This window comes from Gorilla gorilla, chromosome 1 (assembly GCF_029281585.2).
Source record: "Gorilla gorilla gorilla isolate KB3781 chromosome 1, NHGRI_mGorGor1-v2.1_pri, whole genome shotgun sequence".
Lineage (NCBI taxonomy): Eukaryota > Metazoa > Chordata > Mammalia > Primates > Hominidae > Gorilla > Gorilla gorilla.
In genome coordinates this window covers 228,773,493-228,791,986 of record NC_073224.2, presented here as the reverse complement: position 1 = coordinate 228,791,986, position 18,494 = coordinate 228,773,493, and the positions used below count along the sequence as shown (strand labels likewise).

General features: G+C 44.3%; 1 protein-coding gene across 3 annotated transcripts in view; it reads left to right on the top strand.

Moving 5' to 3' along the window:
- Window positions 1-15: 15 nt before the first annotated feature.
- The window catches only part of CLCN6 (chloride voltage-gated channel 6), a 39,926-nt gene continuing 21,447 nt past the window's right edge, over window positions 16-18,494 (top strand). For all 3 annotated transcript variants that reach the window (XR_010132447.1, XR_002002937.3, XM_004024655.5), the window contains exons 1-8: window positions 16-312; window positions 1,094-1,153; window positions 9,817-9,882; window positions 10,586-10,651; window positions 13,446-13,512; window positions 16,648-16,754; window positions 17,639-17,765; window positions 18,418-18,485. Coding sequence is in view for 1 of the 3 variants with exons in the window: in XM_004024655.5 (XP_004024704.1) it covers window positions 226-312; window positions 1,094-1,153; window positions 9,817-9,882; window positions 10,586-10,651; window positions 13,446-13,512; window positions 16,648-16,754; window positions 17,639-17,765; window positions 18,418-18,485 (648 nt within the window). In the remaining 2 variants the exon portion in view is untranslated. The remainder of the gene's footprint in view (window positions 313-1,093; window positions 1,154-9,816; window positions 9,883-10,585; window positions 10,652-13,445; window positions 13,513-16,647; window positions 16,755-17,638; window positions 17,766-18,417; window positions 18,486-18,494) is intronic.

Genomic DNA, 18,494 nt, shown 5'->3' with positions numbered 1-18,494 from the left:
CGGAAGCCCCGCCCCCAACATGGCCGTGCCCACAGGTCTCGTTGGAGGCCGTGCCTTTATCGTCATGTGACGCGAGTCCTCGCCCCACCCGTCTGCAGCCACTCCCGGTCTCAGTCCCAGAGCTCGAGAGGGCCACGTGACCGTCCCGGGGCCAGTCACGTGAGGCGCAGATCCTGGCTGGGAGGGGATTGGTAGAGGGGTCCAGAGTGGCAGTAAAGGAGGAAGATGGCGGGGTGCAGGGGGTCTCTGTGCTGCTGCTGCAGGTGGTGCTGCTGCTGCGGTGAGCGTGAGACCCGCACCCCCGAGGAGCTGGTAAGAAGCCGGCGGAGTCGGCCTGGGGAGGGGGCGGTTGCTAAGGGACTGAGAGAGGCGTTGCCGGGGGTGGGGCCGGGCCAATCTGGGCCCGCAGGTGGCAGCGGGTGGGGCCTGGGGACCGCAGCCCGGGCTCTCGAAGCGTCTACCCTGCTTCACGTGCCTAAGTCTGGGGTCTTTTCTCATAACCCCTCCTGGAATCTGAGGGAGAATCCAGGCCAGCTCCAGTAAATCCCACCCATGTTTCCTTTCATTTCCATCTGAAAAGAGTTTGGAATGAAACAAGCGTTTTCAGAATGAGCTTCCTCACAGGACTTTGTGCTTATCATGCTGCCGTTTTAGCTTCTCCAGTCCTTTCTCACTCTATCCCTCACCCTTTCTGGGTCACTGACAGTCCAGCTTCCCCCTGCAAAGCATCCTGGGAAAACTTGAGTTGTGTTCCCAGAGTTGACAAGTCCTTTCTGATTTCAGATACGTCACACTGTCAAATGGAACCTGCATTTTTACCCCCCTCTTCAGCTGGCGTTGGACATCTTTGAGGTGTCCCGAAGAGGAGGGTGGTTATTTGGAGACTATCAGTGGAAATGAAGAGCTCAGCTGATGGCTGTAGATCCTCACCCACATGGTCCCTCACCCCCGAAAGGTTTTTTTTGAGGGCTGGTTCCTATTTGATAATGGCTCCAGATGATTTAGAAGCTAGCCACTGATTTCAGTAAATACTTCTGCCTCCTTCCACTCCTAACCACTAAAAAAGGCTCCCTCTGCGGATCTGTTTTTCTAGACCATCCTTGGAGAAACACAGGAGGAGGAGGATGAGATTCTTCCAAGGAAAGACTATGAGGTGAGCTCCTTTGATACTGCTTGGGCAACTAAAGTAGTGAGTGGCCTGGTCACTTCAGGCCGAAGCATTGTGATTCCAACCAGAGATGCTCTTTGACCTTCTGTCCCAGGGAGTGAGTGGGTAAGAGAACTTCCTTCTAGGAAAGAGACTGTTTAGCAAGCCCTTTTCTCACCTTAACCTCAGAACAAGGTCTGGTGTTCTTACACGTTTATAAATCTGTGGCACCTTAACCTGGATAGAGTATGTATTTGCCGTTAAACTGTTTGCTTTTACAGCTTACAGAGAGACTTAGAGTGAAAGGCACTGGCAGGCAGTATGTGCCCCTAACAGGTGTGTGCTCATAAACTGTTAAGGAGGCCTTGCTTCTCTTCTAGGAGAGCTTGCTTTTCAGATATTTTCTTGCTCAAGCAGCTTCTCTCTGACATGTTCTTGATTAAGTTCCAACTTTCATGTATGGGATTCTTAGAGTATGTGTTTTTAGTAAAGCCAACACCGCTGGGGTGAAACAACATGCGTGACTTTTTATCATTAAATTCTTAAACGGTATAAAGAAGGTAGAGAAAAACCTATAACTCCATTCATTAAAAGATGACTGTTAACACCTTACTAAGTATCTTTCTACATCCTTACCCATGCTTTTATATACATGATACATGCTTTTTTTAAGTAACAAAAATGAGATTCCACTAAATCATCTATTTTAACCTGTCCCACTCACCCCCTTTATTATACTTTTTGTATCATTAGGTAATTTTCCACAACCTTTTCTTTTTTTTGACAGAGTCTCACTCTTCTATAAATTCTTCATGCTGTAGAATTTAGTGTCAACGTTGGGATTTGTAGCACTTTTTTGTTTAACTTTTATTATGAAGGATTTCAACTATATGCAAAAACAGAATATTCTGTTGAAACCCCTTGTCCTCATCACACAGCTTCCACAGTGATTTAGCTCAAGCCCAGTCTTCTTTTGTCTGTGCTTTCGTTATCCACTTCTCCTTTCTCATATTATTATTATTTTTTATTGTGTGTGTGTGTGTTTGTGTGTGTGTGTGTGTGTGTGTGTGTGTTTTAAAGTAAAGACAGTCTCCCTATGTTGCCCAGGTTGTTCTCGAACTCCTTGACACCAGCGATCCTCCCATGTCAGCCTCCCAAAGTTCTGGGATTACAGTCATGATCTACCATACCTGGCCGCCCTTCCCATGTTATTTTGAAAGAAATTCTGTACATCATATTATTTCACCCATAATTCTATATGCATCTCTAATGGATAAGGACTTTTAAAAAGCATAACCCAATACTATTACCACATCTAAAAAATTAGGAATTTCTTGATATCAAATATCTACTGTCCAGATTTTCCAGTTTTCTTGTAAATGTCATATGTATTTTAACTTTATTTGAATTAGGTTCCAAAAAAGGTCGTTTTTTATTTGTTTGATAAATCTGTTAAATCTCTTTTAATCTGTAGCTTCTTCCTTCATCTTTTTTTTTTTTTTGTAAGTTATTCGACAACATAATTAGGACCCTGGGATTTTCTACTGTCTAGATTTTGCCATTTGGAGCTGTTTGTATAGTTTAATATGCTACTCTGATGGGACTGCTTTGAATGAACCAAAAAGCACTGTATCCACTGCTGTGTTTTCTTCTATTTCTTTTTTTTTTCTTTTTTTTAAATTTGAGATGGAGTCTCACTCTTAGTGCCCAGGTTGGAGTGCAATGGCTCGATCTCAGCTCACTGCAACCTCCACCCCACCCTAGGTTCAAGCGGTTCTTCTGCTCCAGCCTCCCGAGTAGATGGGATTACAGGTGCCCACCACCACGCCCGGCTAATTTTTGTATTTTTAGTAGAGATAGGGTTTCACCATGTTGGCCAGGCTGGTCTCGAACTCCTGACCTCAGGTGATACTGCTTCGGTCTCCCAAAGTGCTGGGATTACAGGTATGAGCCACTATACCTGGCCATTTTCTTCTGTTTCGTAAGTATTTGTTTTCTTGTACGTAGTTGAGAAGTTTGCAGGAATTACTATAAGATACTCCATATTGTTCTGTCACCTTGCACTCCCTCACTGAACCCTGTTACATCATCCTGACTGTATCACCAGGACTGAGACTGTCTCACAGCCTTCATCCTACTTCTAGGAGCTCACCAAGACTTCCCCATTGACACCCAGGCTCCCTCACCCCTTCTACTAAATTGTACTTACATTTGTGATGTGCTTGCCTTCAGCTGATATGCATATTCATGTAAATTTTTGTTGTTGTTGTCATTGTTTGAGACAGAGTCTCACTCTGTCGCCCAGGTTGGAATGCAGTGGTACGGTCTCGGCTCGCTGCAACCTCCACCCCCGCCTCTGAGTTCAAGCTGTTCTCCTACCTCAGCCTCCCAAGTAGCTGGGACTACATGCATACACCACCATGCCTGGCTAATTTTTGTATTTTTAGTAGAGATGGGGTTTCACCATGTTGGTCAGGCTGGTCTTGAACTCCTGACCTCAGGTGATCCACCCACCTCAGCCTCCCAAAGTACTAGGATTACAAGCGTGAGCCACCGTGCGTGGCCATATTCATGTACATTTCATGGGTTAATGTTATTTTCATGTTAGTCATTCATATTTCTCAACCATCTTCAAGAATGAGCTTCTTGAGAGCACTTGCTTTGTGTAAGAACAAATTCATTCAGGCACTTAAACAGAAAAGTCTGGATTTTATTTATTCAATAAATAAATCAACTTGACACAAAAAGTATAATAAAGAGGGGAGTGAGTGGGACAGGTTAAAATAGTTGATTTAGTGGAATCTCATTTTTGTTATTTAAAACACGTGTGAAAAGCATGTGTATAAAAACGGGGGTAAGGATGTAGAAGGATATTTAGTAAGGTGTTAATAGTCATATTTTAATGAATGGGGTTATAGGGTTTTCTCTATCTTGATAGTCAGTCAACTAGAAAACCCTTCTGTTGAATATCTTTCTAAAAAGTGCCCCTTCTTCCTGTCTCAGGAAGAGTTCATTGCACATATTTGACTCTTTATTTGATAAATTTGGGGTCTTACAAAATGTTAGAATCCCATTTTGACATCCATTCTCATTATAGGTGGTTTGAAAAATGGTAACTTTCTGTGAGATGTGACATTACAAACAGGAATGTTTTCATGCAGGTCACACAGTCTATATTGTACCTTCGAATTAGAAGGAGGCACACTCAGAACGTAAGACTTAGAATTAAAGGCCTCCCCCACTGGCCATAGCAGCACCCCTAGCTCACAACCAGTTGAAGGTGGTTTTGGTGTGAACACTAAGATGCCCCTTCCTGGTTGAATTGGGGCTGGTTCAGCCCGCACCTCCCTCCCGGCCAGGTGCCATTTTGCTCGTAACCCCCTGTAACAGCCCTGCAAGACACAGATAACATTTTATTTTTTAAAAAAGTTGTTAGTCCCCTAAACCAAAGAGCAACATATACTGCAGAAATAAAAAGTTAGTCATAGCAAAGGAGAAGTAACAGTATCTGGTTTTAATAATAGCTCATATATTCCATTGGTACATATTTACAAAGTGCCAAACTCAACTAATTTATTTAAAAAAGAAAAGAAAGGCATGGCACAGTGGCTCACGCCTATATGCTCAGCACTTTGGGAGGCCAAGGCAGGAGGATCACTTAAAGCCAGGAGTTCAAGACCATCCTGGGCAATAAAGTGAGACTTTGTTCCTTCAAAAAAATTTGTTAAAAATTAGCAGGGGGCCGGGTGCAGTGGCCCACACCTGTTACCCTCACACTTTAGGAGGCTGAGGCAGGTGGATCACTTGAGCCCAGGACTTCATACCAGCCTGGGCAACATGGCGAGACTCCATCTCAACAACAAATACAAAAAAATTAACCAGGTGTGGTGGCTAACCTGTGGTCCCACCTACTCAGGAGATCGAAGCAGGTGAATTGCTTGAGCCCAGGAGACGGAGGTTGCAGAGAGCTGTGATCACGCCACTGCACTCCAGCCTGGGTGACAGAGCGAGACCCTGACTAAAAAAAAAGGGATTCTGGTGTTCTAGTGTCGCGGTTGTTTCTAAATGCCCTTCCTAGCAGTTTTATTGCACTATAATTGGCATACTATTCAGTTCACCCATGTAGAGTGTACAATTCAATGGGGTTTTAAAAATTAGTATATTCACAGAGTTGTACAACCATTCCTACAGTCAATTTTTTTTTTTTTTTTTTTTTTTGAGACGGAGTTTCGCTCTTGTTGCCCAGGCAAGAGTGCAATGTTGTGATCTCAGCTCACTGCAACCTCTGCCTCCCGGGTACAAGCGATTCTCCTGCCTCAGCCTCCCAAGTAGCTGGGATTACAGGCGCCTGCCACCACACCCGGCTAATTTTGTATTTTTAGTAGAGACGAGGTTTCTCCATGTTGGTCAGGCTGGTCTTGAACTCCTGGCCTCGGGTGATCCGCCTGTCTCGGCCTCCCAAAGTGCTGGAATTACAGATGTGAGCCACCGCACCCAGCTAATTCCTACAGTCAATTTTAGAATATTTTCATCACCCGAGAGGAAATCCTGCACTCATTAGCAGCCACTGCCTGTTCTCCTTGCCCCTGACTCCAGGCAACCACTGATCTCCTTTCTGTCTATTTGCCTATTCTAGATATCTAAAAACCTTCTAAATGTTTACGGAACCATATCATTATTAGATGGAACCATCAATGAAGTAATTTACCAGTAATTTCCATACATATTTTGGATGAAGGCAAGAATATTGTTTCTCCTCTGCTCTCAGGCACCACTCACGCAACACTGCTAACACCGATATGTGGAGGTTGTTTCCCCACTACTCAGGAGGCTGAGGTGGGAGGATGGCTTAAGCCCAGGAGTTGGAGGTTGCAGTGAACCGAGATTATGCCACTGCACTCCATGCTGGGTGACAGAGAAAGACCCCATCTCAAAAAAAAAAAGTAGTAGGTTGTCACCTGCATTTCTCAGCAGCTGGCAGTGAATTGAAGGTTCAACACAGGACTCCCTCCTTGAGTTTGGTTAATTTGCTAGAGCGGGTCAGAAAACACAGAAATGCTACTTACATTTGCTAGTTTATTAATAAAGGATATCATAAAGGATACAGAAGAACAGCCAGATGGAGAGATTCAAGGAACGTGGGAGGGGGCACGGAGCTTCCATGCCCTCTCCAGGCACGCTACCCTCCAGGAACCTCCAAACGGTCAGCTGTCTGGAAGCTCTCTGAACCTTGTCATTTTGGAGTTTTATGGAAGCTTTTTTATGCAGTCATGATTGATTACATCACCAGCCCTTGGTGATCAGCTTAACCTTCAGCTTCGGTCTCCTCCCTGGAGGGATGGGTGTCCCACCTCGCTAATCCTGCCTTGGTCTTTCTGGTGACCAGCCCCTTTCCTGAAGCCATCTAAGGGCCCCCAGCCGCCACTCATCTCATTAGCAAACAAAAGATACCCCGGCTCAAAAAAAAGAAAAAAGACAAAGTATGTTTGTGTGTGTGTGTGTGTGTGTGTGTGTGTGTGTGTGTGTGTGTGTGTGTGTGTATTGTTGGGGCTCAGAAAATGATACCTGGAAATATGGTGCTTTGATATGCTGAACTCTCCACCCTCACACTTTGTCTCTCCCAAAGCACAGGATGAGGCTCTTCTCTGCCGTTCCCTTATCTACCTAGAAACTGGACCTACCAGAGAGGAACACAGTTGTCTTTGATCCCTTTCCTGAAATGTCATTAACCAGGGAACGTTAAAACTCATCTTACAGAGGAGACTGAAGACCAAACAACATACCTAGAGCCCAGACAAACTGTCCCAACTGTTGTTTGTTCACCGTCCCATACAATTTCCAAAGAGAATCGTTCACAAGATGATATCTGCTTCCCAGATCCATTCATTCCCCACTAAGAATTGTTTCCTCCCACATCCCCATCTCCCCTTCCCCTGTGAAGAAGAGTATAGAAGCGTCTGTACCTCACTGGCATTATTGGGTAATCATTCTGCAGTTCCCCTGTGCAATGCATGTTAAATAAGTGGATGCCTTTGCTCCCATTAATCTGCCTTTTGTCGGTTCACTTTCAGCAGACCTTTAGAGAGTGAAAGGGGAAGCTTTTCCTCTTGGCCGCTGTGATACATACGTATGTGCATATATGTTTAATCACTTATGGATGAGTCTAGTTTCTAAAAGTACTGTTTTCCTCACTGTGTTTCTTTTCTGATCAGTAAAAAAGATTTTTTTTTTTTTTTTTTGAGACAGAGTCTCACTCTGTCGCCTAGGCTGGAGTGCAGTGGCGCAATCTCGGCTCACTGCAGCCTCTGCCTCCTGGGTTCAAGCGATTCTCCTGCCTCAGCCACCCTAGTAGTTGGGATTACAAGTGTGTGCCACCACACCCACCTAATTTGTGTATTTTTGGTAGAGACGGGGTTTCGCCATGTTGGCCGGGCTGGTCTCAAACTCTTGGCCTCAAGTGATCCACCTATCTCGGCCTCCCAAACTGCTGGAATTACAGACGTGAGCCATCACGCCCAGCCGATCATTTTTTAAAATATAAAAAAGCACACCATTTGTGCCATGAGAATTTCAGACAACACCCAGAAACAAATATCTCCTTAAGCACTACCTCACGGATGTTTTCCCATTATGAATGCTGACATACAAATAATCCTAATTTTGTTTAATCAAAAAGGGATATTATACTTTTAATTCTCCATCCTGCTTTATTTTTATTTTTTAATTGCATCTTGCTCTTTTGCTGAATAATTTTTGGACATTTTCCATATCTTTCTATATAGACTTAACTGTAATCATTTTATTGATGTATAGTCTACTATATTTGGATGTATAATTGATTTACTCAGTCACTTGTTGGTACTCCAGGACTCATAAAAAAAGAATTTGGACTATAGGTAGTCATATAGATAGAATAAATTGTCACTCATCACATGTGTTTGGCTGACGTGAAACTATTGTCTGGGAGTGTGGCTGCCACCCAGCCAATGTCCAGCTGATGTGGGTAGGAACAGGTTGTGGGAAGGAGAGCTGATGGCTGACCATTATTTTTCTTTGTTGCCAAACTGCTGCGTCTTTTTTTTTTTTTTTTGAGAGTGTCTCGCTTTGTTGCCCAGGCTGGAGTGCAGTGGCATGATCTTGGCTCACTGCAGCCTCCGCCTCCTAGGTTCAAGCAGCTCTCCTGCCCTAGCCTCCTGAGTAGCTGGGATTACAGGCGTGCTCCACCACTCCCAGCTAACTTGTATTTTTAGTAGAGATGGGGTTTCACCATCTTGCCTAGGCTGGTCTCGAACTTCTGGCCTCAAGTGATCCTCCTGCCTCAGCCTCCCAAAGTGCTGGGATTACAGGTGTGAGCCACTGCGCCCAGCCCAGACTGCTGCTTCTCTAACAAGACAACTAAAATGATTTCCTTTGAATTGTTTCTCTAAATGTCTGTGGCATACCGGCAAGTTGCTTGCAGGATTTCTGTGTTTTGTGATGCATGTTGTAAAGGATGCTGCTCAGATGTAGAAGTTTTAGGAGCCGAGAGCCAAGCTGAATCTGTGCCTCTTCCTAACATAAAGTGGAAGTTGGCCAGGCGCAGTGGCTCACGCCTGTAATCCCAGCACTTTGGGAGGCCGAGGAGGGCGGATCACGAGGTCAGGAGATCGAGACCATCCTGGCTAACACGGTGAAATCCTGTCTCTACTAAAAATACAAAAAAATTAGCCGGGCGTGTTGGCGGGCGCCTGTAGTCCCAGCTACTCAGGAGGCTGAGGCAGGAGAATGGTGTGAACCCGAGAGGCGGAGCTTGCAGTGAGCTGAGATTGCACCACTGCACTCCAGCCTGGGCGACAGAGTGGGACTCCGTCTCAAAAAAAAAAAAAAAAAAAAAGTGGAAGTTGCTTTTAAAAATACTTTCCATATTAGTTTGTCTTGTGACTAACCTCATTTCCATAGACACTAACTACAAAAGATAATTGTAACTAATTGACATTCTAAATTAATTTGGTTCTGGCTAACTGAAACTTTTGTTCATATCTAATGGAGTAAGTTTCATAAGGCTGATGATAGCTGAAGGTCTTTAAATATTTTGCCAAAACAGGAAGTTTAAAAATAGGTGATTTAAAACTTCTCCTAAAGCATGAAGTATGAACCTAAAGCAACACCACTCAAATTTTAATGTGCATCTGAGTCATCTGGGGCTGCAGGGCTGCAGGAGTCTAAGATTCTGCATTTTGTTTTTGTGTTTGTTTTTGAAACGGGAGTCTCGCTGTGTCACCCAGGCTGGAGTGCAGTGGTGCGATCTCGGCTCACCGCAACCTCCACCTCCCAGGTTCCAGTGATTCTCCGGCCTCAGCCTCCAAAGTAGCTGGGACTACAGGTGCGCGCCACCATGCCCGGCTAATTTTGTATTTTTAGTAGAGACAGGGTTTCACCATGTTGGCTAGACTGGTCTTGAACTCCTGACCTCAGGTGATCCACCTGCCTTGACCTCCCAAAGTGCTGGGATTATAGGCATGAGCCACCGCACCCAGCCAGATTCTGCATTTTGAACCAGCTCCTCCTGGGTGCTGCAGCTACCACTGCTCTGCCCATCCACACGTTGAGTAGCAGGAACCCAGAGGTTTGTCCCTTTGCAGGTCTTCTCACCTGACGTGACCTTTTGACTCAACTTTGCCTCTTTTCAGAGTTTGGATTATGATCGCTGTATCAATGACCCTTACCTGGAAGTTTTGGAGACCATGGATAATAAGGTGGGTCTTACAATTCTTCATCTCTGGGGATCAAATCAGTCTTAACATGGCATTTTTTTTCTCTTCTAAAGGCCCCAGTAAACATCTTTACACCTTGTTTTTTGAACCTTTTCATGCGATACAGGCAGACCTCACTTTATGCGCTTTGCTTTATTTCATCTCGCAGATACTGCAGATTTTACAAACTGGAGGTTGGTGGCAACCCTGTGTTGAGCAAGGTGCCATTTTTCCAATAGCATGCATTTTGTTTGCATTTTTTAGCCATAAAGTATTTTTTAATTAAGTTAGGTACATTTTTGTAGGCATAATGCTATTACACACTTTATAGACCGCAGTATAGTGTAAACATCACTTTTATATGCATTGGGAAACCAAAACACTCGTGTGACTCACTTTATTGTGATATTTGCTTTATTGTGGTGGTCTGGAACCAAACCCATGCTATCTGCAAGGTAGGCCTATGTTGGCATTTATTCCCTAGGCCTTTATCCTGCCAACCAGAGTTCCTCCTGTCAGTGCACCTTGCCCAGCCTCTTAAGAGTCAATCATTTTTGTGCTGTAAAGCACCTGAAATCCCAACATCATCTTTACTGTGCCTGCTCTCCACGTGGAATTTAGCTTAAAACTGGTTGGCCAAGATATGTTTCTTCCCCTCTGCCACCATAACCCTGTAAACTGAATCATTCTTTTCCTGTGTGAACAGAAAGGTCGAAGGTATGAGGCGGTGAAGTGGATGGTGGTGTTTGCCATTGGAGTCTGCACTGGCCTGGTGAGGAGGCAGGACCTGGAGGGATGGTGGGCCATAGGGCTGGAGGGGCTTACAGGGAAAGCCCTGGCCTGGTGAATAACATTGTCATTTGTCATTATAACATTTATAACATTATAATGCGATAACACTTGTCATTATAATCAAGAGTGCCTTTTCTTTTTTCCCTTTTTTTTTTTAAATGAATAATCCTGGCACAGTTTTTCACACTTCCCCTGCTTTTGCTTTGTGAAATGAAAGCGAGACACATGACGATGGTGCTCTTGAAGCGCTCAAAGGTTTGGGCAGGACTTACCTTTTATGATATGATTATGGATCATAATCTATAATCTACCTAGTAAACTAGATGTCTCCCTAATGGGTAGATAATGCATTGGGTAGAGTAAATAATGGATGTTAAAGTTACTTTTTTTTTCTTTTAATTTAAACAGAGACGGTCTCGCTTTGTCACCCTGGCTGGAGCACAGTGGCGTAATCATAGTTCACTGCAGCCTCGACCTCCTGGGCTTGTGTGATCCTCCTACCTCAGCCTCCCGAGTGGTTAGGACTCTAGGCAGGCATGAGATCGCTCTTTAGGGAAAAAGCAAAGTCGTGGGTACGGAACTGTGAACATCATGCCCTTCATTTAGCACAGCATGCCAGTGAACAGGGTGGCACACCATAGCTATTGATCTCATGCAGGGAGTTTATGGTGCTATCCTGGGCTCCTCCCCGTACGTCGTTAATGTTATCTAGAAGATAGAGCCAGCAGCTGTGAGTGAAGGGATATGCCCGTATGAACAGAGTTGGTGGAGGCAGCAACTTCACAGGTGAATCAAAGACAGGGCAAGATTGGAAACATGGCCAAAGATGAGGATAGCAAAAAGTCTGGAACCAAAACTGCTGACTTCACATTGTTAAATATGAAGAAGAGAAGCTGGAAAAATCAGCATCAGTCAAAAAGATCCATGTCAAATCTGATTCCGGTCAGTACAGTGTTGGGATAGGGTATCTGTCCTCAGTAACAGCCTGTTGACCACCTTTATCTTGAACTGGCCACAAGCCTCCTACTTAATTTGACATGATATGCCTAGAAAATGTACACGTGTTCGGTATAATATAGCCACAGGGGCCAACCACAATTTTTATTTTCATGGCATGCATCAAATTTTTACTATAGTAAATCCACAAGTAAAGGAACATCTTACTAGGTAAGACTGATGGCATTCAGAAACCCTCTTCAGTGATATTCTGATGGATACCATTTTGGGGAAACTTGGGTTGATTTATTGTTTTATTTAAATCTCAGGGTGTTGGGCCAGGGACGGTGGCTCACACCTGTAATCCCAGCATTTTGAGAGGCCGAGACAGGAGGACTGCTTGAGCCCAGGAGTTTGAGACCAGCTTGGGCAACGTAGGGAGACCCTGTCTCCTTAAAAATTAAAAAAAAAAAAAAGAAATCTCAGGGTATTTATTTTGCTATATATGTTTCTGGTTGCAAATTTCTCTATAATAAGCATAGTCCTTAGGCCTCTAGTTGTTAGTGTTTGTGCTACTTTTATATCAAACTCTTTGGAGCTGCCACTTGTCAGTACTATAGGTTGAGTGTTCCTTGTCAGAAAATCCAAAATGCTCCAAAATCCAAAACTTTTTGAATGCTGACACGATGCTCAGAGGAAATACTCATTGGCGCATTCAGATTTTGGATTTCAAATTTTTGGATTTGGGATGTTTAATCAGTATAATGTAGATATTCGAAAAAAAAATCTGAAATCCAAAACACTTCTGGTCCCAAGCATTTCAGATAAGTGTTACTCAAGCTGAAGCAACTTTACCTCCTACGTTTGTATTTTAGGAAGGCACACCTGCCTTTATGACATAGCACTCCCAACTCTTGTCCATTGATGTGTGGCCACTTTATGGCTTCAGTATCAAAAAGCCTCCAGGCATTGGCTTGAGGGAAGGCCAGAGTTAAAGGCAAGAAGCTTTGATCCTGAATCCATAAAATTAGAAGTCTTTATAGTTCTCCTTTAAGCCCTGAGCACTTTGGAGAGTGGAATACTGGAATTTGGTTGTTTTCTCTACCCAGAGTAACTATGGACTATAAGATGGTTATAAGTCAAGCCTGGCACAGTGGGGTGTGCCTGTAATCCCAGCTACTTGGGAGGCTGAGGCAGGAGGATCTCTTAAACCCTGGAGTTCAAGGCCAGCCTAGGCAATATAGCAAGACCCCATCTCAAAAAAAGATGATTTCAAGTCAAAATAATGACTTAAAAAATAGAACCTGCTAATAAGGAACATGCAAAAAGCACATACACCTAAATGAATGTTGTGTTTTAAAGCAAGCTTGTCCAACCCATGGCCCAACACAGATTCATACACCTTTTAAAAACATTTATGAGATTTTTCTGAGTTTTTCTTTTCTTAGCTCATCAGCTATCGTTAGTGTATTTTATGTGCGGCCAAAGACAATTCTTCTTCCAGTGTGGTCCAGGGAAGCCAAAAGAGTAGACACCCCTGTGTCAGTAGTCTTTCTTGGTCTCATATCTTTTTCTGCACCTGCTTCCCTCTTTGTTTTCCGTTGCTTCACTCAACTTAGCTGTACCCTCTGCCTTTGTTCTTTGGAGGGGCAGTGGGACTGGGCTGGAGAAGGGATCTCCTCCTGCGCTTTTCTGCTGTGCATTCATGTACTGCTGGCTGGTGAGCAGCCTCCGTACGTGCAGTGGGGGAGGAGATGCCTTCAAGAGGAGCACACCTGTACTATACTTGTGCTACACTTGGAAATAAGGCTGTGTGACAGATCTCTTGCTCTTCACAGGTGGGTCTCTTTGTGGACTTTTTTGTGCGACTCTTCACCCAGCTCAAGTTCGGAGTGGTACAGACATGTATCCTTTTCACGGTTCCTGGTGTTGGTGGACTTCAGTGGTCACCAAGATTCTTTCTTACATAGAAATGGGTTTAACAGTAAGCATGGTAATAGAAGGGCCGCTTATTAGCTATTCAGCTTTCATATTTTTAATGATCACTGAAGGACACAAAAGAAGGACTTTAATAAGCAAAGACATACACCTATGTTTGTGGTTGATAAGATTACAGATGCCGCAGAGATGCCTGTACTCCCTAATCTGTAAATTTAATGTAGTTCCAATCAAAATTCCAATAGAATTTGTTGTGGAACTCAGAAATTCTTTGTAAATTTGTGTAGAAGAGTAAAGGGCCAAAAGCAGTCAGTATAGTTCTAAATGACAAGAAGGTGGACTTGACCCTGTCAGATATCAAGTCTTATAAAATTAACAAGTTTGGGGAGTTAGGAAAAAAAAAGTCATAAAATTTAAGATACAGTCATTGAAATTGGTCATATTGGTGCAGGAATACCTAGACAGTGGAAAATGATAGAGAAGCAGAAACTGGTCCCCACATACATGGAACTTTGGTGAATGACAGTTAATATTACAAATCAGTGAGGGAGTGATGAATGATTTAATAAAAGACGCTGTGTTATTTAATAAATAAAAGATACACATCTCTGTAGTCCCAGCTACTTAGGAGGTGAGCCCAGGAGTTTGAGGCTGTAATGCACCATGATTGTGCCTGGGCAGCATAGCAAGACCCTGTCTTTAAAAAAATGATGCTGGGACATGGGTGATCCATATGGAAAAATAGTTATATTCCTATTTCGTACTATAAATAAGATAAATTCCAGATGAAGATGTAAATATGCAAAACAAAACTTCGGGAGACTATATGTTGTCAAGAGTAGGGAATAATTTCTTAAAACTCCAGAAGGCACAGACTATAAGAAAAAACATCAATGGGGCTGGACACAGTGGCTCACGCCTGTAATCCCAGCATTTTGGGAGGCAGAGGCAGGCGGATCACAAGGTCAGGAGATTGAGACCATCCTGGCTAACACGGTGAAACCCCGTCTCTACTAAAAATACAAAAAAAATTAGCCGGGCGTGGCGGTGTGTGCCTGTAGTCCCAGATGCTGGGGAGGCTGAGGCAGGAGAATGGCGTGAACCTGGGAGGCGGAGCTTGCAGTGAGCCAAGATCGTGCCACTGCACTCCAGCCTGGGTGACAGAGCAAGACTCCGTCTTAAAAACAAACAAAAACATCAATGGCTGGGTGCAGTGGCTCATGCCTGTAATCTCAGGACTTTGGGAGGCCGAGGCAGGCAGATCACCTGAGGTCAGGAGTTCAAGACCAGCCTGGCTAACATGACAAAACCCCATCTCTACTAAAAGTACAAAAAATTAGCTGGGCATGGTGGCGGGTGCGTGTAATCCCAGCTACTTGGAAGGCTGAGGTGGGAGAATCGCTTGAACCCGGGAGACAGAGGCTGCAGTGAGCCGAGAGCCGAGATCACGCCACTGCACTCCAGCCTGGGCAACGAGAGCAAAACTGTCTCAAAAAAAAAAAAAAAAAAAAGACAAAATCAATAAATTTGACCACATCAAAGTACATATTGTATTTATAAAGACAAAAACTCCAAATAACAACAATAAAACACCATAAATAAAGTGAAAACAAGTCCACAGCCTGAGAGAGGTTATTCACTATGCATTTAAGAGGCAGATAATTAGTATCCAGAATACAGGAAGAGGCTGGGCGCAGTGGCTGACGCCTGTAATCCCAGCACTTTGGGAGGCCGAGGCAGGCGGATCACTTGAGGTCAGGAGTTCAAGACCAGCCTGGCCAGCATGGTGAAACCCTGTCTCTACTAAAAATACAAATTGAGCTGAGTGTGGTGGTGTGCACCTTTAGTCCAGATACTTGGGAGGCAGAGGCAGGAGAATCACTTGAACCCAGGAGGCGGAGGTTGCAGTGAGCCGAGATTGCAACACTGTACTCCAGCCTGGGTGACAGAGTGAGACTCTGATTCAGAACAAATAATACAGGAAGAACTCCTGCAACTCAATCAGAAAACAACAGATGGTCCAATAGAAGGAAAACGAGCAAAGGATGTGAACTGGAATTCTCAAAAGAGAAAAACTGGCCGGTAAACCTCTGGAAAAAGGAAGGTGCACATTCCTGTGACTCATACATTCCTCTTAGAAATTTGAACTGTAGACATGTACAAAGGTGGTAATTATAGCTTTATGATAGCAAAAAGCTGGAGTCACCAAATGGGAGAATGGAAAAATGGTACATTCATATGATATCATTTTAGACATCATGTCATTTCTGTAGATTGTAAAATAAAAATTTTAGACAGAAGTGAAAGTGAACGAACCACAGAGTTGTGTGTATCAACATGGCTAATTCTCAAAGACTTAATGTTGAGAAAAAAAGAGCAAGTTACAGAATATACAAGTGCCGTGTACAACAGTGTGGACACTTTTGAAATACACACAATAATTTCAGGTTAGTGGTTTCTCCCAGGGGAGAGAGGAAGGAAAACTGTTTTTTTTTTTTTTTGGTTTTGTTTCTTAAAATGGTACTGAATGTTTTCTTTTTTAAAAATACCTGGAGCATATATGGCATATTGTTGAGATTTGTTAAAGCTACAGTTGTGAGGGTATGGGTATTCGTTACTTTTTGTAATGTTTGAAGTATTTCCTAATGTCAAAGGCATCTCAAACATTTTTTTTTTTTTTTTTAAGAGATGAGGCCTCACACTGTTGCCTAGGCTGGAATGCAGTGGTGCAATGACAGCTCACTGCAGCCTCAGCCTCCCAGGCTCAAGCGATCCTCCCACCTCAGCTTCTTGAGTAGCTGGGACCATAGGCAAATACCTTTTGTACTTTTTGTAGCGACATGGTCTCACTACATTGCCCAGGCTGGCCTCCAACTCTTAGGCTCAAGTGATCCTCCTGCCTCCGCCTCCCAAAGTGTTGGGATTACAGGCATGAGCCATTGCACCCAGTCATCTCAGGCAGTTTTTAAAAAATTTTTATATATGGAGAAAAAGTGCACTCAGCAGCCAGCATGATCCAAAGGAGAAGCAGCTGCACCCTCTCAAGTGATGACGGGGACACCCCTCTGCTAATGAACAGTTTCCTTAACCCAGTTTCCGCAGCGGTGGAGGAGTGCAGCCAGAAAGGCTGCCTCGCTCTGTCTCTCCTTGAACTCCTGGGTTTTAACCTCACCTTTGTCTTCCTGGCAAGCCTCCTTGTTCTCATTGAGGTGAGGTGGTTTGGATTCACCTGCTCGCTTAGGAGGTTTTAGAGTCCCGCACTCCTTTTCCCCACCTCCTTCCAGAATGTCAGGAAACTGAGAATGCAGATTCCTGCAGAAAGTGGCCTCTTGCTCACTAAAGGTAAAGGTTTCACCTCTGGTGAGATTAAAGAAGAAAGGCTTCCCAGGTGATGCTCATTCACAGGGAACTTGTGCAGATTCTGGGGGGAGGAAAAAAGGGGGAAAGGGCTGAAAACAAAACTGTTGGGTGCCATGCGCACTGCCTGGGTGACAGGATCATTCATGTCCCAAACCTCAGCATCATGTAATATACCCTCGTAACATACCTGTACATGCAATCCCTGAACCTAAAATAAAAGTGGAAATTATTTTTCTTTAAAAAGTGCAAGTCTGGCCACTTTGGGAGGCCAAGGCGGGCAGATCACCTAAGGTCAGGAGTTCGAGACCATTCTGACCAGTGTGGAGAAACCCCGTTTCTAGTAAAAATACAAAATTAGCCGGGCGTGGTGGCGCATGCTTGTAATCCCAGCTACTCGGGCGACTGAGGCAGGGGAATTGCTGGAACCCAGAAGGCGGAGGTTGCAATGAGTGGAGATTGTGCCATTGCACTCCAGCCTGGGCAACAAGAGTGAAACTCTATCTCCAAAAAAAAAAAGAAAAAAAAGTGCAAGTCCTCCCATTGCCCCTCAGACCTCCTGAGTCAGATCCTCTGGAGTCAGGCCCAGAAGCTGTGGTTTAGCAAGCCCTCCAGGTGACGCTCATGCTGCTAATGAAGGTGGCCAGCTCTCCCTCTTCCGCTGCCCAGATTGTTGAGGGTAAGCCAGAGAACCAATGGATTTTGAGTTATGGGTGTGCCTGCTCTCCTCCTTCAGCCGGTGGCAGCAGGTTCCGGGATACCCGAGGTCAAATGCTATCTGAATGGCGTGAAGGTGCCAGGAATCGTCCGTCTCCGGACCCTGCTCTGCAAGGTCCTTGGAGTGCTGTTCAGTGTGGCTGGAGGTAAGAAGGGTCCAACTTGTATCCTTCAAATACTCAAAGGGCAGAGACGACAAGAAGCATGATGTATTTCAGTTATTAGATTTGGACTGCAGGGCCCAGCCTCAAACAGCTGATGTCTGCACTTTTTGTTGATGGGCTGTTTTTAAATGCAGACACTGTTCGTATGTTACCATTCAGATACCTGACAAACACACTCTTCAGTTTTGGGATTTGGAATTTAGTTTGTGGAATTTGCTTTTGTCAAAATTAGCAAGCTTTTTGTGTCAACAGCCAGATAGTAAATATTTAAGGCTTTGTGGGCCAAGAATCAGAATGGAAGCTCTTATGTAGATGTTTATGTAACTATTTACATGTGTGCATTTAAGAACGTAAAAGCCAGTCTTAGTTCTCAGGCCGTGTAAAACCAGGAGGGAGGTGGTGGTCTGGGCTCACAGGCTCTCATTTGCTGACACACAATTTAGAATGTAGAGTGTTTTCTCTTCTAGCAAGACTTGAAATGGAGCTTATTTGGTGGGAATTTGGCTCTTTCTCTTATAAAGTCTTAGGATCATCTCTGTTCAGTTGTCACGAGGAAGGTTTTTGTAGCCAAGGTCTCCTGACCCAGGGGCGTTTCTGCACTGACTGCTGGTCTTTCCTTTTTCACCCTGCCCAGGGCTCTTCGTGGGGAAGGAAGGCCCCATGATCCACAGTGGTTCGGTGGTGGGAGCTGGCCTCCCTCAGGTAAGATGG